At 31.5% G+C, this 24,889-nt stretch overlaps 4 protein-coding genes and 1 non-coding gene across 6 annotated transcripts; 1 reads left to right on the forward strand and 4 right to left on the reverse strand.

The window, feature by feature from the left end:
* Nucleotides 1–3,867: 3,867 nt before the first annotated feature.
* On the reverse strand, nt 3,868–7,441 carry LOC102611851 (cyclin-dependent kinase inhibitor 4-like). The gene is made up of 3 exons (XM_006493635.4): nt 6,802–7,441; nt 4,524–4,724; nt 3,868–4,389 (listed from the first exon to the last, which is right to left on the reverse strand). The coding sequence occupies exons 1-3, from the start codon at nt 7,224–7,226 to the stop codon at nt 4,320–4,322; spliced, it is 696 nt and encodes a 231-aa protein (XP_006493698.2). The 5' UTR covers nt 7,227–7,441; the 3' UTR covers nt 3,868–4,319.
* Nucleotides 7,442–8,575: 1,134 nt separating this feature from the next.
* Nucleotides 8,576–12,464, reverse strand: LOC127900053 (probable cytokinin riboside 5'-monophosphate phosphoribohydrolase LOGL10). The gene has a single exon (XM_052434448.1). It carries the CDS (start codon nt 11,537–11,539, stop codon nt 10,865–10,867), a length of 675 nt encoding a protein of 224 aa, XP_052290408.1. The 5' UTR covers nt 11,540–12,464; the 3' UTR covers nt 8,576–10,864.
* Nucleotides 11,662–12,461, reverse strand: LOC127900054 (uncharacterized). The gene has a single exon (XM_052434449.1). The coding sequence runs from the start codon at nt 12,459–12,461 to the stop codon at nt 11,907–11,909; it is 555 nt and encodes a 184-aa protein (XP_052290409.1). The 3' UTR covers nt 11,662–11,906.
* On the reverse strand, nt 11,662–19,548 carry LOC102613348 (uncharacterized). 2 transcript variants are annotated; one of them, XM_052434447.1, is made up of 2 exons: nt 18,809–19,548; nt 11,662–17,295 (listed from the first exon to the last, which is right to left on the reverse strand). In XM_052434447.1, exon 2 carries the CDS (start codon nt 17,259–17,261, stop codon nt 13,053–13,055), a length of 4,209 nt encoding a protein of 1,402 aa, XP_052290407.1. In that variant the 5' UTR covers nt 17,262–17,295; nt 18,809–19,548; the 3' UTR covers nt 11,662–13,052. The 2 variants fall into 2 exon arrangements, with proteins under 2 accessions (XP_052290407.1, XP_052290406.1); XM_052434446.1 differs by having other exon boundaries at nt 11,662–17,301.
* LOC127900110 (small nucleolar RNA R71) lies at nt 16,702–16,810 on the forward strand. The gene has a single exon (XR_008052134.1). It is a non-coding gene; the product is annotated as a small nucleolar RNA R71 (small nucleolar RNA).
* Nucleotides 19,549–24,889: the final 5,341 nt, after the last annotated feature.

Here is a 24,889-nt window from a genome sequence, read left to right on the forward strand (position 1 = left end):
GCTCGTCTCTTCATCTCTTTCGTCTCTCACTTAGAGTAAATGCCTTGGCTATTTTAGACTAACAAATGTGATTGAATTATGTGTACATGTATTCTATGCTCTAATAAGAACTTCCAAATGATGAGGGTCTAGTTCAAACTTTCCAAATGATCATAAATATTGTTATATATATGTATGTTTCTCTTTCAAACTTTTAGAAGGATAAAATATTGTTGGAAAATGTTTTCTAGTGAGAGGGTGGGTCCCTAATGAGAATTGGATTGATTCCTCCAAAGAAATTTGTCTTCACCGCCCATTCAAGCTATCAATTTTATCTTGCTTTTCACTCACATGGCTGTCCTTGTTTTTATTGTGTCTGCAAATGTTCGAGGGATGGAAGTTCACAAATTGGCTACAAAACCAACAATTCTTTTATAAAAAAAATTACTTCAAAGTTGTACCATATTACAATGTCACAATTTTTTTATTACTGAGACAAAATTTGATTACTGATCCCTTATCTTTTATTGTTATTTTTTAAAATTTTCTTTATGTTTGTAAATATGTGTAGCTAAAATTTAAAAGGCGACTGCACTTTCTAATATATATAATCATTCCTTTATATTTTTGTACAAACTCTTTACAATAATATAAAAAAAATTTATGTTATTATAAAAAGATAAATTTATATTTTAAAAGATAGGGACGTACCAGTCCATAAAAGATTCTAGACGACAATGAATGAGTCCCAATCTATGAAAGACTCTATAGACAACAACGAATGAAGGTACACAAATCCAAAAAATGTTTTAACAATTTTGGGTGGTTTCATTGCCTTGGGCCCATTTGCTCATCGAAGAGACTTTCTTTCTTTTTGGTTGGTGATGTTTGTACAGTTCATATTTGATCATATATTCACATTACCCAGATATTAATGTATCATGCATCCACCAATGTTAATCTATTAATCCCAACACCATTTCACAATCTCTCATTTCAAGACTAATATTATTAATCAATCTTTTCTGATCTTCTGATAAATCATCAGAGTGCAGAGCATCAATTATAGAAAGTTTTTCAGGACCACCTATTTGTTATGTCAACATGTCACATGTATCTTTCGTACACTAGATTGCAGGCCAAAAAATTGAAAGCTAACCCACGATTACTTTCACCTTTTCCCTTGTGATGAAAATGCTCAGTTGTCAATGAGACATGTCTCTCTATCAGTTATGCACAAAAGATCAACCTGTGACTCACTCAACTGACAAAAACTTTCACAAATTGGCTATGCTATGATAAAAATTTAGAAAAGAAAAATTGGTGGTCATTTACCTTGGGATATGCTACGATGGGTCGTGTTTTATTTTTTAAATTGTTACACTACAAATATTTTGTATTCATAATTTGAGATCTACTCGTACGGTAAATACACACACACTTATAATAGTCCCGAAATTACATTAAGATGCCACTAGCTCGCCCATTATGCTGGATCAAATGGCTAGTGTCTTGTTGTTTATGTTAAAACGTAAAACTTATTATTTGTACGTCATATTTATAACTTTTGAGGTATATTTCAAGTTAACTTTAGATATAATTTTTAATATAAAATGTAGCTCAAAAGTTTATAAAGTAATGTTATATTATTCACTTTGGATATTTAGTAATGCAGTATCTGATATATCATTTATTAAGTGATTTGTAAAAATAATAAACTAATGATTAACGATACACATGACATTAAACTGACTAATGATACATAAGTGAATATTCTAATTAAGTACCAAACTTAATAAATATAATATTATTGAGCAAATTTTAAATCCATTAATTTTGAGGTATGGGTGGGTCACCTTATCTTTGGTACAACAATAACAATTTATTCCAAGTCTTATTGTGAATGAGAATTGAGTGCCCCATTTACCTGAAAAAAAAATAAAAATAAAAATAAAATAAACATTCATAGGTTTTACAAATTTTTGCCAAAGCTTTACCTTCAAGTGGGGGGCAGTTTTCTCTTTTTGTATCTTCTACTGGTAAACAAGCAATCAATGCAGACTTGAAGTCACAATACAACTTTTTCATCTTTACAAAATTTGAAAAGCAAAGTGAAAATGAAGTGTCATTGGAAATTGAAGATTCTCTCATTTTCACCCAATACTATTGAAGCAACTAACACCCACCACCACTATAACCACTATATTTTTTTTCAAGCACCTTGTTTCTTATCATCAATTCATTTGTAAGGACAAGATTGCTCAACATAACACATAAGAATAGGCATTTTGACAATCACCATTTTAGACTGACGCCACCTCACATTTTACTTATTTCAGCACCCGAGAGTTGAGGGCACTTCGAATTCTGGCATTTTACTATTTCTGCCCGAGCCTGACATAATCTGATATGATAACTTTCAATTTCACACTCAAAACCAATCTTAAAAGAGAAAAGTTGTACAATGATTCAATGAAATCGTTATGATCTAACTTTTGACTTACTGGAATTTTTTTTTCTTTTTAATGAAATAAAAATACCTATAGCAAACCAAATTGTTGAAGTATTACTGTATTAGATATTAGTTAATTCACAAACCCAATTGTTGAGTAAATTGTTGGGATAATCAGTTCACTAAAAATATACAATTTAAAAGACCATTTTAGATCTTGTAATTATCTAAATCAAAAACTTCGAAGACTCAGTCAGATGTAGAAAGGATTTTGCTTTTTTTTTCATTTTTCCCCCTATAAGCAAAAGTTTGATACCCCGCCGACAGTTGTTTGGTTGATGCATTAAAGGGGGCACTATTCAATATTTACATTCCAGCGTTAAAACTTTTTTACTTGGATATTCTTTTCTTGAAAGAGAATTGTGAGTACCTTAAAAACTTGCTTGTTTTGACCAGTGACCTTCTTTCTTTTTTTAATTTTCTTGTTTCTGTTTCAAACTTTCAACCTTAATTGCTGAGTGAATAATATTACAACTCCTTTCGTACTTGGATTCCATAAAGATGCCCATATTCTCCACCAATTATTCAAGATAGATACCCTGACGTTGAATGTTGAGCCTTAAACAAGTGTTGCAACAATAAACTTCATCATAGATCTTTTTTTTTTTAGTTGACGTGAAATATCTAAAACCTACTCCTCGAATTCTCGATCAATGTTCAATGAGAAAAATTCATGCACAGAAAAACCCCGTACTCAAACCACCTTTTGAAGATACTTATTAATTCAATTAGTAAAATCTCTTTCAATAATTCGGTCACTCACCTTATAATGATTAATGAGGAGTGAGAGAGAGGAGTTGATTTTCATTCCTTTGCATTCTTCAGTAAAATTATAATGCCTGCGAATGGCAAGTATTATTCTCAACAAACCCCAGAGGATTATACATTGCTTTGCCATTTTCCTGTCCGTTTACCACCGACTTTCAGCCAAGAAATTTGAGAGAAAAGGCTGTTTCTTTAACCCATGAGTCATGTCATGCCCTTACTCCATATTCTACTTTCCCTGGAATCTTTTTAACTGTACAAAATTGTCTCATACATTGGCAACTAGCAGCGGATAAGGCACCAATTGTCAATAATATATGATAAAAGAAACAAAAGATTCTTCCAATAAGAACATAAAAGACCCACACCCCCACTAAAACCAACACCATCGACCATTTTCACACTCGCATATAGTGCTAAATTAGCATATAGTGCTAAAAAACAGCATATAGTGCTAAAAAATAGCATATAGTGCTAAAATAAGCAGTCGGTTCATTAACTGTGTGCTGCTTCTGATCACAACAACTGGGCAGCAATCATCTAAATTCACATGTCAACGCGGCCAAAATTTCTCATCAGTCATAGCAAGTGATACTGCCAAAGACACAAACTTGAAGAAGGAAAAGGGTCATGTTTATTCCAAGGAGTTTTTTCAAGTTCCATCCAGTACATGTATAAACAAAGAAGAGGATGAAATTACGGTACACAGAAAAAGATCTAGTAAATTTTTGTACCTGATACACTGACCTATGTTTTAAACTGAAACCTAACCCTAAAACCTCTTTTCCCTTCTCCTATTACATGATATGTTAGACAAAAGGACTTTGGTTTGTATTTGCTTTGTAACTCATAACACCCCTCCTGTTATGTTACAGACCATTAGTCTACACATATCTTTGATAGTCCTACTACTCCTTTTCTTTACAAGTAAAATAAGAGTGGTGACGGAAAATGGAATGGACACCGTCACCGTTAGTGCAACCTAAAACTAATTCCTGCTAATTCGTCAATTCCTAAGCTCAAGATCAACCCAGAATTTGCAGGAAAATATCAAGTCTGTCTCCTATGGGTCAACTTTCTGCCATTTGAAATGGCCAGGGAGCGGCTTATCATTCACGGGATCATAGTTGTACCTGCAAATAAACCACATCTTATATCAGCTAACATAAATGTGAACGAACTAATAGATGGAATATCACAGATAGAGCAATCTAAAAGTTTCTGGGAAGTGTAAAGGAAAGCTGGAGAAATGAATGTTGTAGTATACTTCTCAATAAATTGTCTTTGCTGCTCTTCTTCTGTATCAGCAAAGAACTTATCCATTTCATGTGCTGTTGGGATGAGACTGCACGCAGAAATCTGTGCTTCCCTGTTCTGCATTGAGCTGGTAGGCCTGTTGCTGGAACCCGGGGTCCTTATGATCTCTGGGTCCCTTATCAAGCTGCATGGAGTGGACTCCCTAGTGCCCCTGCCACAGTAAAAGAAAAAAGGAGCTTTCAAAATATGTATTACGAGACAAGCAACAATATAATCTGAAAAACTGATAAAACAAATTTTTGGGAAAAAATTTTAATCATCCATTTCAAAATTATTTGACACAAAGATTAAGCAAATAGGACCCAAAATGAAAACATGTGTACATGGTGAAGTAACAGAATCTAATATAAGTTGAACTAGTAAAGACATTTTGTTCTTCATCTCCGCGCCCAATCTGCAGAATGCAGGATAGCAACTATCCACGTACATTTACTTAAAGGCCCGACCAATTATAAACAGGGTAACAATAGATAAGTCCATAGCACAAAATGATTCAAGCAATTAAAGGGAACAGAGACCTTTTTCTAAGCATAATGTATACTTCAAATCGCAAACATTTATGCAACTTTATTTACTAAACTAAGAGCTTCTGTTTGCCACATTAAAACACTTCATTCGCAAATTTTTCATTTAAAACAAAAGTAACAAAAAAAAGAATCCAAACCAAAGACTTCCACGAGATATCAGCCTCAGCATTCTTACAATGATAAAGGACCACCAAACACAAGATCAGTTCTCATATGTTAAAAAAGTGAAAAGGCATCTACTGAAGGAAAAAGAACAACATGGTTTTATTCTATTCAAATAGAGACAATGGCATCCATGTCTAGAAACACCTACGCAAAAGGACACACCACAGCATATACTTTAATTTGATGCTCATGTAATTGAAACCACCACCCAAGTATTACAAACATGTGAAATATCCTGTTCAATAAAAATGCAATCATAGCTTATCAATCTCATGCAAAAAAAGTAATAAAAAAAAATCTCATGTAAAAAACAAAAAGCTGTAAATGACAGTAGAAGGCTGATGAGGGTATTTCTTTGCTTTAAAATAATGTCTAATGGCATGTACATGAACAAAAATTGATTTGACTATCACTGCAAATATATGCTCAAGGACAGAACAAATAGAAGTTAAATTAAAAAAGAGAAACACGAATTTTACTGCCACAGCAAAGAAAAATCACAGAAACAAATTAGAATATAACATTTCAACATCTTCAAACAGACCCATCAGAAGTTGTACATGAAGCAGTTAAGATACAGGTGTCAATGAGTTTCACTAACAGCAATGAAGGCTACAGAAAAAACCCAGTTGTCTAAAATCATTGAAATTATATCCCTCCCCCCCCCCCCCCCCCCCAAAAAAAAAAAAAAAGAAAGGCATAAGCCCCCAACTTTGATTTACAATTTCTTTAACTTCCTTAAATGTTCACTGCAATTAAAAGGTTCTTCAAATAAATAAAGCAGATAAATGGGTCTAGTAAAATGCAAAGGCAACAAATCTTGCATCTTTTCTCTTACCCAAGCAACCAAGCAAGCAACAAACAAGCAGAACACTAAAAAAAGAAAAAATGCTTGAATGAGAAAAGATAAGCAAATTGTGAATAAGAATTCAATCAAGCCAAAATTAAGATGCATAATATGAACACGAAGGAAACAACAAAGAGATGAGCAAACTAAATTAAAGCTTCAATTTTTTGTTTTGGCAACAAACAAAAAGCATTTCAGCGAAAACCCTCAAAATATGATTCAATGACAACACTTTAAGTCTTTAATCATTTCAATTCGTAATCAAAGCAAAATGTCTCCTTTTTCTCATGCATTTTCTCTACAACCACAAACTCAAAAGAGAAATTACTAAATAACACTACTAAATCAAAGCTTCCAATTTTTAAAAAATTCCCCACTTTTCCCTCCATTTTCTCAGCAACCAAACAGGCAAAACATTCTCAAAGCAGCACATAGCTTCAGGCAAACAATTCAACCAATTTTGCCTCCATTTTATACAGCAACCGCTTAAAATAGAACCCTAAAAAATAGTCTACAAAAAATTTTAAAATAAAAACCCAGAAAATGCAAATTATTACATTAAAAATAACACCCGAAAATAACAAAATTAGATTTTCGAAAAACCCCAAAAAACAAAACCACCTCAACAAAACAATTTTTTTATTTAAATAAACTAATTTCTTAATATAAAATTAAAAAAAAAAACCCACCTTTCTCTTGCTTCACTTTCCAAAGCATTTTCACCAAAGGAAGCTTCAATGTCCAAATTCTTATTGCCATTTTCTTCTTCTTCTTCAACTTCAACAGCAGCAGCAGCAACATCATCAGTCTCCTTCTCTTCCTCCACCTCATCAACATTTTTCTTCCCACGTGACCTCTCACGTGCCCTCGAATTCTCCTTCCTCCTCCTCCTCCTCCTCCGGCCCGAAGTCTCATTCACCAGAGCCGCCGGCTTCTCGAGCCGCCGACTCCGCAGCTGAAGGTAAGAGCCACTGCCACCAGCACCAGCAGAGGTAGCCTTTTGGAGGGCTAGGGTTTTGGCTCGAGTGCGAACGCCGAGTGGCGATGACTGGGTCACCTCCATAACGGCCACCTCACCGGCCGCCGTTTTGGCCTTCCTCATGTACTTGCCCATCAAGCAAACACACACCCCCAAATAAAAAAAAATGAAAATGAAAATGAACGGTAACTAATAACTAAAACTAAGGAAAAGCTACAGCACCCTTTTTAAAGCTAAAAGCTTATAAAATTAAGCTTTCATGAAGAAAGAAAGAGAGAGAAAGAGCGAAAGAAGTGTATGTTGGAAGAAGAGAAAATGGTAGGGTTGGGTTTTTTTTCCTCAAGTGGGGCTACTACTTGCTTACATATATACTACAGGATATACAACTCGCCTCGTATCGTCTCGTCTAGTCTTTTTTCTTCTCTTCTTTTACTCTTCATTTTCTCATCTCTTTTTTTCTCTTTTTCTTTTCTTATTATTTTATTTTATTTGTATTTACGTGTGACAAAATACAATTAAGTGAAATTAAAATTAATTATTAATGATAAAGGTTATATTCACTTACGTGGGGTTTATTTTTATTTTAATAAAGGAGTTAAAAGACGTTAAGAAAGTTTGATTTTTTTTTCATTTTTTTAATGGTTAGTGAATGGGTATCTCCTTAATTCTTAAAAGAAAAAAACTCTTTTCATCTCTAAAGTTCCATGCAATAGCTCATTTTATCCCTATTTTTTAAATAATAGTTCAAAACATCCTTCCGACTAACTCACCATTGGTTTTTTGCCATTAACTAACAATTCACTGAGGGAAAAATGGGATTTTTCATTAATGTTGACACAACTTAAAAGTAAATTTTAACTCCCAAGTATAAGAGTGTCTTGTTGTATTATAACTCGGTGAGTCCGAGGTCGATCCACAGAGAAAAGATTTAATTAGTTTATTTTATTTTATCTAAAAATTGAAATTAAAACTTGAATATAAACAACTTAATTTAAATGAAACTATGGAATTGAACTAGTTAGGGTTATGGATCCACTCTTAGAAATAAATAAAACTTAATAAATTCTTTTTGCCAATTTGTTTTAGATTTATTACTCAAAAGATTAATTATACAAATTATTATTATTTTCCCTTTAATTTTATGATGGATTAAGTATTTATTGTGCCAAAATTTAATTTGTCTACAATAAGTCAAAATACCATTTCACCATGCCTTATATTAAGATCTTAAGAATTTATTGTGCCAAATTCATTTGTTTGTCTACAATAAATCAAATTTTCAAAATATAAAACATGTATAAAATTAAATAGAAAATAATTTAATTTATAAAATTAAACATAGAATTTGATTAAATCCTATTTATTTCTTAAGAGTTTCACCTTCCCCTAACTAATATTATTTAGTTAAGCATAATTAAAATAAAAAGAAGTAGTAAAATTGAATTACTTATAATTAAAAGAAATAAAAACAACTAAAATTGGAAATAAAACTAATTTTATTAATGAAAATAATTATACAAAATATTAAAAACACACCTGGAAATCAAGATTACAAGGAGATGGAGAGAATTTGAGAAGAAGAGAGTTGTAGAGAGATGATTAAAACATAAAAATGAGGCTCTATTTATAGAAAAATAAATTCATAATCCAGTGCTTTGCGGTCCATCATAGGCTTCATGCATGTGCTCCTCACAACCCTTAGATCAAGATCCAATGGCTGGTCAAACTTCAAAAGTCAACATCACACATGGCATCATTTGACTCGTCCGATTTACCCAAAGAACGGTTGAGATTTGGCGGGTTAATGGGTGGATCGGGTCGACCCGAATACAAAGATTCGGATCCTCCAACTTGCTTCACCAACCATTGCCACGTGGCACAATCATGGCCATTGAATCATGAACGGTTGAGATTTAGTCAAGATTGCCAATTATCCCATGCACTCATATCTATTGTAAGCTCATTTCATCATCCAATCAGTGCTCGGTCAACAGGAAAAGTCAACTTTTTTTACACAAGCCCAATTTTAAGCCGATCTTGATTGATCTTAAGGTTTTCGGACCTCCGGAATCCAAATTTGACCTCCGTTTATCTGTTTGGAGCCTCGAAGTACGTGAAATTAATAATTTTCCTAATAAACACATAAAAATACACAAAATTAAATATATTTAAAACATAATTAATAATTCATAATATATTACATAAACACAAATATAAATTATAACATAAGCATAAAATAACATATTATCGCTTGATAATTAAACAATTTTTAATACTAATCACACCCCCCAACCAGCTTATTGCTAGCCCTCTAGCAATTTAAAGCGTTATATTAAGATTTATAAAATTCACATGCAAGTTAATAGTTGTTCATCTATCCTCTAAATTACCAAATAAATGAACTCTCCCAAATTCCTTTACCACATTGATGTTCACTCATTATCCAGAATATCATCAAACCTTCTTTTGTGCTCAAGTAATTAACACAATACTTATGGGGCTTCATTAAAAGAAAAACAACATTTTCGTTCTAAAATTCATTAGAAATTATATCTTTAGGCAATAGATTATTCACACATTTTTTTTTTATATTACATTTCTAACCCGTGTAGCGAGCTTTAGGTCAATGACTCCCAGACCAGTTGGCCTTAGGGCACTAGGTGTTGAAGCACCCCTACGGACTTAATTACTCGGGTTTCTAATAAACAAACAATATATCTATTACCCATGTAGCGAGCTTTATGCCAGTGACTCCCAGACCAGTTGACCTTAGGGCACTAGGTGTTGAAACACCCCTACGGACTTAATTACTCGGGTTTCTAGATATAACAAAATTAAAAACATTTTTTCTTCTTCTTTTTTTTTGATTTTTTTTTTTTTGGTTTTTTTGTTTTTTTGTTTTTGGAAATATACACTTTCTACTACCTTAGATACTATTCCTAATAAATCAAAAGAACTAAATGCTGTAAAACTTTAACTTACAACCCACTAGTATGTGTCATAGTGTGTGTGTGAAGAATGATTCAATAATACCTGTTAAATGAGTAAACAATTAAATAACTTAATAACCAAGTGGAGAGTTCACAAATTTGAGTAATTCAAAGAAAAGGGAACAAAAACAACTTACTATGAATCTCAAAATCAAAATATAATACAACAAGACTATTAGGATGCGTCTCAAAAGTCGTGACTCTTTACACGGCCATCCTAGACAAAAAACAAAATTTTTTTTTTTTTGGTTTTTTTTTAACAAAGAAAAGAAAAGAGAAAAGAGAAAAACAACACACATATTTAAAATATACGTCAATTATCCCCACCCCACAACCTAATCTAAACATTATCTTAACATTTTATAATTTTACAGATATGCAAAAAAATAAAAATAAAAGAAAATAATAAAAGAAGAAGAAGAAGAGATCTCACCTGAACTGGATGCAGAAGCTTAAAAGCAAATAACAAAGATGAAGAAAGAGTCAATTTTTTTTTTTAACAACACCCTTAAGATTAAGAAGATGCGTTTCTAGAGAGACTACATTCTCTATATCCTGCCATCTTCGACTCAAATTTGTCCTAAGTTAGTCTTTACAGAAAAAAAAAAAAATTTTTTTGTTTTTTGTTTTTTTTTTTTTTGTAAACACATAACCAGGACTAAGACATTCCACAATTATCAACTATTCCCTCCCCCCAACCTGAAAAAGACATTGTCCTCAATGTTTTAAAAGGAAAGAGAAAGAGTGTAGAAGACATCACATGAACACTACAACAGAAAATATTTACAAACGGAGAGTTAAATCTAAATCGCACTTCTTATTACTGCTACTGTTACCGTTACCGTCATTAGTCGACCAATTCAGTGCAACAGTCTGTGGATCTGGCTCTGGTGTATAAGCTTGCAAAAGATCAAGTAACTCATTAGCAGTAGAAGCAGAGATAAAGAGTTTTTTTACAGAATGTGGAACAAAATGATTCTTTATTGCATGGTTAATAAAAGTTAGCAAGCCGTCATAAAAATTATTAACATTTAACAAACCGATGGGTTTTTGATGAATGTTCAAGTGGGCCCAAGATGCAAATGTAATTAGTGCCTCAAAAGTTGCAAGATCTCCTGGCAAGAAAATAAAAGCATCAGCATGATTCATCATTTCAGATATTCTCTCTTGCATACTTGATACCACTAATTCTTCTCCAATTGGTGGGCCAGACATGCACACTAGCGGTTTCATGGGTTTTGGGATAATGCCGAGTACTTGGCTTCCTCTGGTAAAAACAGCTTCTGAGACAAGTCTTGATAACCCTCGTTCACCTCCTCCATATACAAGATGCAGTTTCCTCTCTGCTATGACACGACCAAGATCTACAGCTGCCTGAACGAACTCTTTGTACTTTCCATAGTGAAACCCAGAAAGCACACAAATATTTTTGAATTGTTTACTCGAAGATGATGCCATTGGACTAATTTTTCAAAAACAAGTTGTGAGTGTTTGAAAAATGAGCTCATATTTAAAGATCTTGGTAACATAAATAATGAGAAACAGCTGTAAATGGGTTGGCAATATTTGTCAAATGACGAGTAAAGCTCGTGGCTCAATAATTCAAAAACAAACAGTAAAAAGAAAGTAATGATTAGAAAAAGCAAACAGTAAAAGAAAACCAAATATTTATTAAATACAAAATCACATCGCTAAATGCAATAATGCAAATGATAAAATAACAGTAAAGTAAAATAACAGTGAAGTGAAAGGATATTTACTGGTAGTTGTGATTGTGGCTCACATCTTCCTCTGGTTTTACGTCCAGTAACGGCTTGAACGCCCTCTATGGGTCGAGGATCGGCTTCCCATCCAGTTTTCTTATAAACTGGCAAACAGGGTCTTTTTGAGTCAGATTCCCAAGACTTAACTGTGCATTTTGTTTTTGGAATAGTATCCACAAATTGTAAATCTCACGTTGCACAATTCCGCTTCGATGCGTCTCAAGAGATCGTAAGATATCATCCAACGATTCTTTACTCATGCCATCTTTAACGAATTTAATTTTATCTTCACGAGTATCAGAAACCATTCCTAAAGATTTACAATCTGGTCGTTTGCAACCAAGTCTCACACAGTTATGACATTTTGAGCCAAGTCGTTTAGCTCTCCTTTTCTTAGCAAACGTACTTTTACCAAAACCAGGCATGTAAGAAACAAATTGACCAGAAAACTCACCTGCTAATCGGACCTTTGCTTCAATTAACCAACGAATGTCAGAAGGAATGCCATTGATCATTAACAAACGCAGTCGTTCACAACGAGCTTTGTAAATTTTCCTGAGGGCATTCTGAGGGAGAGAGGGAAAATGCTTATGGAGTTTATGTTGTATTTCTTCCATGTATGATTTTGGGGTTTCAGTTATTGTGGGAAACTGAAGATACCGACTTAAGAAGTCACGGAGTACCGTTATCCGCCATTTATACGGGAAAATAAATCAAAACACACCAAAATCAAATCTGCAAAATCAAATCAAGCGTGAAAGCAAGCAAAAAGAAGCACACAATATAAAAGGAAAATGAACTTACATTCGTCCTCTCATTGAGTTAACCTCAAGCTCCATTTGAAATTCATATATGCCACTCTCTACTGTTCTGAGTTGTCCCTCTAGATCCTCAACATAGGACACGAATTCTGGTGGTTGCAGATCCCAAAGTGGATGTGATTTACAGCTTTGTATCAGGCCTCTTAAGTGAAATTTTATACGCCGAAATCTTTTAAGATGTGCGAACAGGTATTTTCTCATTGAGGTGCTCATGATGTAAAATGAAAATTGATGAGAGAATGTACAACTGTCAAACAAACACGCTTACACAAGAAAAACAATGTTAAAAAAAAAAACTATGTACAGTGCATCAATCTAAGGAAAAAAAAAAAGTCAAACAATGAAACGGTAAAATAATAGTAAAACAAAAAAAAAATCATTAAAAACTTAATCAAGAATTGGTGGGTCATCCAAATTAATTTCGGTGTCCTCGTCACGTGGGTGATGTTCCAGATATGGTTTTAATCTTTGACCATTAACTTTAAATGTGACACCATTATTTGGATTCTCAATTTCTATGGCCCCATATGAATATACATTTTTTACAACAAATGGGCCACTCCATTTTGACTTTAACTTTCCTGGAAATAAATGAAGACGAGAATTATAAAGCAACACTTTTTGACCAATCTCAAATGTTTTTCGAAAAATTCTTTTATCATGAAATGCTTTTGTTCTTGCCTTAATAATTCTTGAATTTTCATATGCATCATTCCTTAATTCCTCAAGTTCATTCAATTGCAATTTTCGCACATTACTAGCATCAACCAAATTTGAATTAAAAGCTTTAATAGCCCAAAGTGATTTATGTTCAAGTTCAACAGGTAAATGACAAGGTTTACCATAAATTAACCGATAGGGTGACATTCCTAATGATGTTTTAAATGCAGTGCGGTAAGCCCAAAGTGCATCATTAAGTCTAAGAGACCAATCTTTTCGGTTTGGGTTAACCGTTTTTTCCAAAATTTGTTTTATCTCCCTATTTGCTAATTCAACTTGACCATTTGTTTGAGGATGATAAGGGGTAGCAATTTTATGTGTAATTCCATATTTCTTCATTAAAGACTCAAATGACTTATTACAAAAATGCTTACCTCCATCACTGATAATGGCTCGAGGGATTCCAAATCGACTTAAAATGTTTTCTCTTAAAAATTTAATCACAGTTTTACTGTCATTATTTCGACAAGAAATTGCTTCAATCCATTTTGAGACATAATCAACTGCAACTAATATATACACAAATCCAAAAGATGATGGAAATGGACCCATGAAATCAATTCCCCAACAGTCAAATATTTCAATTTCAAGTATGGGATTTAAGGGCATCATGTTTCTTTTTGTAATTGATCCCAATTTTTGACATTTTTCACAACTTTTGCAAAATTCATATGTGTCTTTAAACATGGTAGGCCAATAAAATCCACACTGCAAAATTTTAGCAGTAGTTTTTCTTGAAGAAAAGTGACCACCACATGCTTCAGAATGACAAAAATTAATGACACTACTTACCTCATTATCAGGAATACATCGCCGAAAAATTTGATCTGGGCAATATTTGAACAAATAAGGATCATCCCAATAAAATTTCTTTACTTCAACAAAAAATTTCTTCTTCTCTTGAGCATTCCATTGCAAAGGCATTTTACCTGTAACAAGAAAATTAACAATATTAGCATACCATGGCATTGAAGTAACAGAAAATAAAAATTCATCAGGGAAAGAATCATTTATGGGTGTTATATCATTGCAGAATTCGGATGTGAGTCTTGATAGATGATCAGCAACAACATTTTCAGCACCCTTTTTATCTTTGATGGTAAGGTCAAATTCTTGTAGTAACAAAATCCAACGAATTAGTCTCGGTTTGGCATCCTGTTTACTCATCAAATATCTCACAGCAGCATGGTCAGTAAACACAACAGATTTAGAGCCAAGCAAATATGAACGGAATTTGTTTAATGCAAATACCACAGCAAGTAATTCTTTTTCAGTTGTAGAATAATTCATTTGAGCACTATCCAAAGTCTTGCTCGCATAATAAATCACAAAAGGCTTACCATCCCTTCTTTGTCCTTCTTGGTCGCTTGTTAAAGTAGAAGAAATCACAACAGGATAAGTTTGTTCTTCTCCAAGAAAAGCATATTTCAATCCTTCAGGCAAAGGTTTCAATTCCATTTTAGGTGCTTCTTGTTGTTCTGTCTTTTCAATACTTCCAAGCTCCTCAAATTTTGGCTCGTCATCATAATTTTGCGAAGTCTGCATAGAATCAAGCAACGAATTTATATTAGAAATATCAAGTTTAAGTTGCTTATTTGACTCAATTGAATTAACTAAACAAACATTAGAAAGTTCAGAAAAATCCCCTTTTTGAATATTTTCCTCGATACAAGATTCAAACAATTCCTTTTGTTCATCAGTATCATCTTCATTCTCATTTTCTTCATTAGGTTGCCTGCACATGTTGAAAACATTCAATTCCAAAGTCATATTCCCAAAGGATAAATTCATTAAACCATTCCTACAATTAATCAAAGCATTAGCAGTTGCTAAAAATGGTCGACCTAAAATTACAGGAATTGGTTTGTAATTATTCACAACAGGTTCAGTTTCCAAGACAATAAAATCCACAGGATAAATAAATTTATCAACTTGTACTAAAACATCTTCCACTATTCCTTTTGGTACTTTAACTGATCTATCGGCAAGCAAAAGTGTAGTTGAAGTTGATTTTAACTCACCAAGATTAAGTTGAAGATAAACTGAATATGGAAGCAAATTAACACTAGCACCAAGATCTAGTAAAGCATGCTCAATTCTGTGGTTACCAATAATACAAGAAATGGTAGGACAACCAGGATCTTTATATTTCAACTTATTATTAGTAGACAGAATTGTACTTACCTGTTCGGCCATGAAAGCACTCTTTCTTACCTTCAATTTCCTCTTAACAGTGCACAAGTCCTTTAAAAATTTGGCATATGAAGGAACCTGCTTGATTGCATCTAATAGAGGAATGTTAACTTTCACTTGCTTAAAGATTTCATAAATTTCAGAAGAGTGGTTTGATTTCTTTGGTTTATTCAATGCATGCGGAAATGGTGGTTCAGGTGGAACACTAGTTATTTCTTCACTAGGTGTAAGTTCATTTAGTCCTTCCTTACCCTTTGAATTTTCATCATTTTCATAAGGTTCAGGCATAGGTCTATCAACAACCTTACCACTACGAAGAGTTATAACTGACTTGACTTGGTCTGTGGGTGGATTTTGTTGAATTTTAGGATTTGGTTGTGGTTGGGCTGGAAATTTTCCTTTTTCTTGAATGGTGAGTGCAGAAGCAATTTTAGCAAGAGTATCTTTCAAATCAGAAAAAGTTTGTGCATTTTGATTGTTAATAACATCTTGCTTTCTGATGAATGAATGCATTGTGTCCTCCAGATTTTTCCAAGGTGGTGGAACATATGGTGCATAAGGCTGAGGATTTTGAAAATTTTGTGGAGGTGGTGCTTGTGAAGATTGTGCATTATTATTATTCCTCCAACTGAAATTCGGATGATTTTTCCAACCAGGATTATAAGTCTGTGAATATGGGTTTGGTTTATTGAAAGTGTTAATAACATTAGCTTGATCATTTAGACATTCTTTAAGTGCAGGCAAAGTGGGACACTCTTGAGTGAAATGATCATTCGAATTACATATGTTACATGCAATTTCTTGAACAGATTTTACTTGATCACTCTTTTTATGCTCCAAAGCTTCAACTTTCCTAACTAGGGATGCAAATTTTGCTTGTAAATCATGATCTTCCCTAAGGTTATGGATTCCTCCACTAGATGGAGATGATTGTTGCTTATTTGTCAATTCAAAAGTTCCAACAGTATCCCAATGTTGTGCATTTTCAGCTAATTGGTCAAGGTAATCTAGTGCATCTTCAGGATTTTTATCCCTAAATTCACCATTACACATCATTTCAACAACCTGTCTACTTTGGGGTATTAAGCCTTCGTAGAAATAAGTGACCAATCGCCAAGTTTCAAAACCATGATGTGGGCATATGTTAAGCAACTCTTTAAACCTATCCCAACATTGGTATAATGTTTCTCCATTTTTTTGAGTGAAAGAAGTGATTTGCCTTTTAAAAGAATTTGTTCTATGAGGTGGAAAGAATTTTTTCAAAAACTGTTCTTGCATGTTATTCCAAGTTCTTACTGATCCAGATCTAAGGTTTTGTAGCCAAGTTTTAGCTTTATCTTTTAATGAAAAAGGAAAAAGCTTTAATCTAATTATGTTCATGCTACAATTTTGGTCCGTGTATGTATTACAAACTTCCTCAAAATCTCTTAGATGCAAGTACGGATTCTCAGATTCTAAACCATGAAATGTTGGTAAAAGTTGGATAATACCTGGTTTAAAATTGAATCGAGATGCTTCTGGAGGAAATACTATACACGACGGTGCTCCGGTTCTGGTTGGATTCATGTAGTCTCTCAGAGTCCTTGGTTGATTCTGATCATGCCCATGTTGAGATTGGTTGTCTCCCTGATCAATTTGAGGATTAGGTTCGCCCAAAACGTTTTCGCCTTGATTCTCATCCATGATTGGTGGTGGAGATTGAGATCTACGAATTAACCTGCCACTTGAAGATCGAGACCAATGTCTCATGCAAGGGTTATGTTATAAAGATAATATTTACACAAATTGATAACAAAATAAAATAAAATAAATAAATAAGCAAATAATATAAGTATACAAAAGAAAATTAAATAACAAAAATGGTGGTTGAACCCACCAATTAAAAAAATAAAAAATGCAAAATTAAATAAATACTGAAAATTAAATAACTGAAAATAAAAGTTAAGGGTTAGTAGTTAGTTTGGTGGTTAAACCCACCAATAAAGCAAAAAAATAAAAAAATAAAAAAATAAATACGAAATAAAATAAATGCAGAAAATTAAATAACTGAAATTAAATAAAAGTTAGGAGTTAGCAGTTAGTAAGTTAAGAGTTAGTAATTAGAGTTAGTAGTTAAAGTTAGTTTGGTCCAAAATAAGTCCAAATATGTCCAAAGTATGTCCAAATATGTCCAAAGTATGTCCAAATATGTCCAAGTCTTGATTATGTTGAGGAATTTCGTCTAGGGATTCTATTGCAAATTATTTTTAATTTTATGGTCAAACTATAATTTTTAGAAGTTTAGAATTAGCAATTTGGGATGAAAGTGAAACAATTGAAAGATATCGGGGTCCGAACGTAATTACCAGAAGATTGGGCTAGAAACGGAAACTGTTGGGGTGAAACGAGAATTATGAAAGATATGGGGACAAAAGAGAATTTAAGAAAAGGAAAAGGGGGCAAACGAAATTTTACATATAAGAGAAAAATAAAAACGGAAAAACAAACCAAATAAAAAACTTTTCCCCGGCAACGGCGCCAAAAACTTGACACAACTTAAAAGTAAATTTTAACTCCCAAGTATAAGAGTGTCTTGTTGTATTATAACTCGGTGAGTCCGAGGTCGATCCACAGAGAAAAGATTTAATTAGTTTATTTTATTTTATCTAAAAATTGAAATTAAAACTTGAATATAAACAACTTAATTTAAATGAAACTATGGAATTGAACTAGTTAGGGTTATGGATCCACTCTTAGAAATAAATAAAACTTAATAAATTCTTTTTGCCAATTTGTTTTAGATTTATTACTCAAAAGATTAATTATACAAATTATTATTATTTTCCCTTTAATTTTATGATGGATTAAGTATTTATTGTGCCAAAATTTAATTTGTCTACAATAAGTCAAAATACCATTTCACCATGCCTTATATTAAGATCTTAAGAATTTATTGTGCCAAATTCATTTGTTTGTCTACAATAAATCAAATTTTCAAAATATAAAACATGTATAAAATTAAATAGAAAATAATTTAATTTATAAAATTAAACATAGAATTTGATTAAATCCTATTTATTTCTTAAGAGTTTCACCTTCCCCTAACTAATATTATTTAGTTAAGCATAATTAAAATAAAAAGAAGTAGTAAAATTGAATTACTTATAATTAAAAGAAATAAAAACAACTAAAATTGGAAATAAAACTAATTTTATTAATGAAAATAATTATACAAAATATTAAAAACACACCTGGAAATCAAGATTACAAGGAGATGGAGAGAATTTGAGAAGAAGAGAGTTGTAGAGAGATGATTAAAACATAAAAATGAGGCTCTATTTATAGAAAAATAAATTCATAATCCAGTGCTTTGCGGTCCATCATAGGCTTCATGCATGTGCTCCTCACAACCCTTAGATCAAGATCCAATGGCTGGTCAAACTTCAAAAGTCAACATCACACATGGCATCATTTGACTCGTCCGATTTACCCAAAGAACGGTTGAGATTTGGCGGGTTAATGGGTGGATCGGGTCGACCCGAATACAAAGATTCGGATCCTCCAACTTGCTTCACCAACCATTGCCACGTGGCACAATCATGGCCATTGAATCATGAACGGTTGAGATTTAGTCAAGATTGCCAATTATCCCATGCACTCATATCTATTGTAAGCTCATTTCATCATCCAATCAGTGCTCGGTCAACAGGAAAAGTCAACTTTTTTTACACAAGCCCAATTTTAAGCCGATCTTGATTGATCTTAAGGTTTTCGGACCTCCGGAATCCAAATTTGACCTCCGTTTATCTGTTTGGAGCCTCGAAGTACGTGAAATTAATAATTTTCCTAATAAACACATAAAAATACACAAAATTAAATATATTTAAAACATAATTAATAATTCATAATATATTACATAAACACAAATATAAATTATAACATAAGCATAAAATAACATATTATCGCTTGATAATTAAACAATTTTTAATACTAATCAAATGTGATACAAACTATATTAAAATAAAATTTTTATTCTTAAATGAAATCAACGATAAAATAATTTGATATAGCCATTAAATAATCATCATAAGTAATAAACTGTAACTAACACTATTTAAAATCTTTAAATCATTGGAAAAAAAAAACTCAAAACTACAACCAATTTTTGTGTGCTTGCATATGTTGAATATCTTCTTAATCTTCAACAAATTTTTATTTTGACCTTTACCGCCACTCTTCTTTGGTCATTATTGTCTCCCCAAGTCCTTACCATTATCTGCCCAAGTCCACTCATAGTGCAATTAGAGAGTATACTTATACGAATATGAAAATTATGATTATTTTTTGTACTTAGATCTAGAGTTTATAGGACTGTCATGCTGAAAAAATATAGAAGAGTGCAAAACAATTGCTTGAAATATAAGTTTTTCATCTTTTCGGTATTTCCTGTTTAGTGGAATTAGATAAAAATCATTTTTAGTTATATGTCAAATTTGATTTATTTTTTCTAATGTTCTCTTTGATGGAAAATCCTTTTTTAACCTTAATGAATTACTAACAAATGACATTTAACTAACGGTGAGTTAATATAAAAATATTTTGGGTTATTGTTTAAAGAGTGGGGATGAAATGGACTATTGTATGAAACCCTAGGGATGATAAGGGTTTTTTCCCAATTCTTAAATAGTAAAACTCAAACATTGCATGAGTAGCTTGTTTAATATCATAATCATACCCCTAATCATATAATTTATGTGAATGCATTTGCATTTCGCATAAATAATTATAAACATCATCATTTTATTTTTTTTTATTAAGTGAGAATGAAGAATCATAAGTAATTTTTTTTTCTAGTGACTATGCTCTCCTGCCCATGTAACATATTTCATTGGAAACAAATCTTACTTCTACAACTATGGACCAAACCAATTGTGATAATGTTTGAAGTTACATGACTAAAATATCGAACTTATTGCTTAAGTTGAGATCAAATTGTATATATATCAACTTATCATTTATATACCAGTAGAACATCAGTTTATCGTTTCTACAATGCGATTTCCTAGGAAAATATCGAAAAGTACTTTCCAAATAAAATTTTTAATAATTGATTTCCTTAATAGAGATTGATTGTTATCCTGAAAATCTCGATCTACCAACTCTATTGGTTATATAATATTGGGAAATAATTGAATTTTTTGTAATTTAGTGTTCCTTAAATTTAGTGTTTCATCTTCCAAATAACAAATTTATCTTAATTTGTCACTAATATTTTGAGATCGTGATATGAATTGATTGTAGATCTTAACTATAAGGTTAAATGATCGATTATATGTATCAATAATTTTCATAAAAGACATAAAAATGTTTGGCTTTATCGTGTAAATGGCTTATCTATATGTCCCTTTTAATTTTAGAAATATGTTTAATTTTAAAGTTATACTACAATTCATTGGAGAATCAAACAAACTAAGAAAGCCCCTATTAGTTCGGGATCATAAGAAATAAGTAAGATCATAACAACTCCGGTTCATCATCCATTTGTGCTCTTTTTTTAAGCCAAGTGTCAAGAAATGAACAAATGATATGAGTCTCATTACGTCATTATAATCTTCGATATTATTAATCAAAACATTAATTTTTGCTATTATAAATGAGAGGTTGAATCAATCATTAGAAGAAGAATTAAGATAATTTTGGGAAAATAAAACTTTTGTTGAAGAGAAGAAAATGAAAGGTTTTCATCAAAATTCTCATAGAATCAAGAATGAAATGTTCATTCCGTTCATATATGTCATACCATGAATTAGTAATTACATCCGATCTATAAAAAAAAAAAAAAATTCCTAATCATTTGAAACTTTCTATTTTTGAAATGAAATATTTACGAAATCTTCATCAATAGAATCAAACCTTATAATGTTTCCAAGTAAATTAGTTGCTAATTTATTTTATGCACACATGATATTGAAACTTATTAGTTAAGTGATTATTCTAATACGATTATTTGTAACAAATTTTATTAAGATGGTTGCACAAATGGGGCAATATCGGGGCAAGACAAGGTTGCAAATTTTGGTAAGACTTTATATATAAGATAAAAATAGTAAATTTTATGCATAACACATGTTATTTAAAAGGATCCCTCTAAGTTACATGCATGTACCTTACAACCCTCTCACATGAATAGTGAATGGACCCACATCATTCACTATTCATGTGAGAGGGTTGTAAGTTACATGCATGTAACTTAGCATTAGCCTATTTAAAAATATTAGGGAGGGGGGAACCATGCAGAAGCCTACTACCTTGGTCAAAAAAATTCCAAACAAAGATAAGGTATAGATTGGAATTTAACCTATTTGTAAGTAATTTTTTTTTGTTTATTAGTCTCCTTTAGTTTTTTTTTTTTTAAGGTATGACCATTTTGAGTTTGTTATTTCTCTACTATGGAAATTTAAAAGTTAAAAGCGTAATAATTTAAGGAGTAGTTTAAAAAAAATTTAAATTCTTGTGGAAATTTTGATATTATTAAAAAAAAACCGAAAAGAGGCATCTTATTTAATCATTGATGAAATGCGTTGTACATACTTTTTATTAAAAATATTTTGAATCCAACACGATATTTTGTAAAAGCGAATTTAAGTTAGATCACGATAACTAATATAACTTAATACTGAATAGTATTTAAATTGACATAAGTAATTAGAGCTACTTACCACCATTTTGTTCAAATTCGTATTTACAAAGTAAAGACATTTGCACTTAATAATTTTTACGTCATACTACTCTAAAATATTTTTAAGATACTAAATAAAATATATAATCTTAACTTATAATCGAGTTGTTAATAGATTAATTATAATATTATTAGAATGCAAACCGTTAGGATTTACTATAATTATTGATAGCTTGAAATTTTATTATTTAAAAATAAATTCACATTTCCTCATTATCTAAGTAATCGACACAAATAACAACACAAAAATTTTATTACATTAGTAATTTGATTATCCAAGAAAAATATCTAATATTTGTATTTAAATTTTTGTTATTATTTGACTAACATAATCCTAAAATCCAAGAAATTGCATTAGTTCCTCTCACAAAGCTTTCAAAATAATAGATTAAATGTTTCATCTTTTGAAAAAAAAAATAATAATTTGCAAGAAATTTTATATATTTCTAAAAAAAAAATAGCTCAATATCTCGTGATACGATGAAAAGCCGAGTTTTTGAACTGATATAAGCTGGCTTTGTCATTGGATTCTCTCCGTAAGTGGCCAGGTGGAAAGTGCATTTTCAATTTTCCTTTTAAACCAAAAAATTTCTTGGTACGATAAGCTTTTGTCTGAAACCCAACCGCTAAGGAAGCGGCGTGAATTACACGCGCTAGTACACGTGGAAACGAGCTGTTGAAACGGGCATGCATTTCTTGCATCATCGGTATTTCGGGGCATGGTGTGCGTGTGATCAATGCTTCAAAAGGACCTTTTGTCCCTTAGTTTTTAGGGTGCCACTGCCCCACGCTCCCTCTATCTATGAGTCACCACCCTCCAAATGGGACGGGACCGTCAAATATTTGGAAAGTCATTTAAAAGTTACAGTGGCACAAACTTCTTTAGGAAAGAAAATTTGAGCATTTGATTATGTGAGCAATAACTAGTTGTCTGTGACCTTTGAATTGGATGAATATTTGGTAAAAATGTTGATAACTTGCCTTTGGAATGTTGTTGTCAAATGGTAACTTTGTTAAAACAAAATCTTTGAAATTATGCATAAATGAAAACAAAAATTTGCTAGCATTAAATATTTTTTTGAAAAAAAAAAGAAAAAAGCAGCCTACCATTGTTAGTTCATGACTTGAGTTTAAGGATTCGAGTATCCTCATTAATATCGCAGGAGTAATTTTTTAAATTATAAATGAAAACAAAAATTTGGTGGCTTTAAATATTTTTTTAAAAAAAAGCAACCAACCATTGTTAGTTTTGCTACGGACGTCTTCCCGGCTCATGGTTTGAGTTTGAGAATTTGAATATCCTTATTAGCGTGTGTTTGGAATTGAGATTTAGGAATTATAGTTTGTAAGTTACAATAGTAAAGTATTTTGTAAATACTAATTGCTTTAATTTGACAGTTATGTTTATATAATTTTTTACTTCTAAAATAAAAAATCTATTATATCTTTAATAATTTTATCAAAAATTATTATTTAAAATTTATATTTATTATATATTATTAAAATTTTCATAATTACAATTTTTTTTTCATAGTAACTGTAATTTAAAAGGTATAGAACCTTAATCCTAAATAGGACCTTAATATTGCAGGAATAATGTTCTTCTTTCTTATCATAATTTTTAATTTTAAAAAAGACTTTAACTATGGTTTATAGACGATGGGCTCAAATAGACATTAAGTTAAGCTTCAAGGTCCCATGATTCTATAAGTAAATTTTTAATGTATATTGCATTAATGTAATATTATATAGATTGAGAATTGAGATAAACTTTCCTCAAAAAACTATTTTGATAAAAAAACACTGGATTTTAATTATCTATAACTAATTTTGACCAAAAAATTATATATTTATTCTTAAAAATACTCATATAATTGCCAAAATCATAATTTATTGACTGACTGACAACGTACAAGTATCACCCAATAGTGAAAAAATTAATAAATATATAATTAACACAACAAAGAATTAAATACACAAAAATTAAATCTAAAGACGCCAATCAATCGTACACTAATAAAGTGAATCAATATGGTATAATAGCATTGTAAGCAAAAAAACCGAGGGTAACCAAACAAAGGGTGAATAAAAATGTGACCAAAAGTTTTTCCTAAAGCCAGATTCTAAAACCATTTGTCTTTTTTTCAATTTGAAAAACCACGTCCTCTTCTTATTAAAGTTCAAAATGTCGTTTACGATCTGTATTGTTTTTCATTAAGCCATTGGTTTTAAGAGCTACTTGTTCATTCTGTTACATATAGGGTCAAAATTGATTCTTAGTCTTAGTTGTTAATGTTACTCGTGCATTTTGTTAATAATAATAATAATAATAATAATAATAATAATAATAATAATAATAATAATAATAAGTTTGTGATTTTACATTTATATAATGGTCTCATAGCATAGCTTAAAATTGGGTGTGTGATCAAGACACTGTAACTATTTCATGTATCTGATTCAATCGTGCTTTCATTATTATTATTATTTTTTTGTCATAACCACGAAGTATCTTAGGGAAGGCCCCAATTATAGAAGGCACCTTTAAACCTGTACCACAACCCAGATTAAAAGTCACCGCTCGAAACAACTT

The sequence above is a fragment of the Citrus sinensis genome, chromosome 9 (assembly GCF_022201045.2).
Source record: "Citrus sinensis cultivar Valencia sweet orange chromosome 9, DVS_A1.0, whole genome shotgun sequence".
NCBI lineage: Eukaryota > Viridiplantae > Streptophyta > Magnoliopsida > Sapindales > Rutaceae > Citrus > Citrus sinensis.

Excerpts from the sequence above, each read along its gene's own strand:
- LOC102611851 (XM_006493635.4), bottom strand. The coding sequence starts at position 7,226 with ATGGGCAAGTACATGAGGAAGGCCAAAACGGCGGCCGGTGAGGTGGCC. Across the intron at positions 4,725-6,801 it reads GAAAGTGAAGCAAGAGAAAG|GGGCACTAGGGAGTCCACTC; the intron begins GTGGGTTTTTTT and ends TTACTGTGGCAG. Across the intron at positions 4,390-4,523 it reads CAAAGACAATTTATTGAGAA|GTACAACTATGATCCCGTGA; the intron begins GTATACTACAAC and ends GTTTATTTGCAG.
- LOC127900053 (XM_052434448.1), bottom strand. The coding sequence starts at position 11,539 with ATGGCATCATCTTCGAGTAAACAATTCAAAAATATTTGTGTGCTTTCT.
- LOC127900054 (XM_052434449.1), bottom strand. The coding sequence starts at position 12,461 with ATGGAAGAAATACAACATAAACTCCATAAGCATTTTCCCTCTCTCCCT.
- LOC102613348 (XM_052434447.1), bottom strand. The coding sequence starts at position 17,261 with ATGGATGAGAATCAAGGCGAAAACGTTTTGGGCGAACCTAATCCTCAA.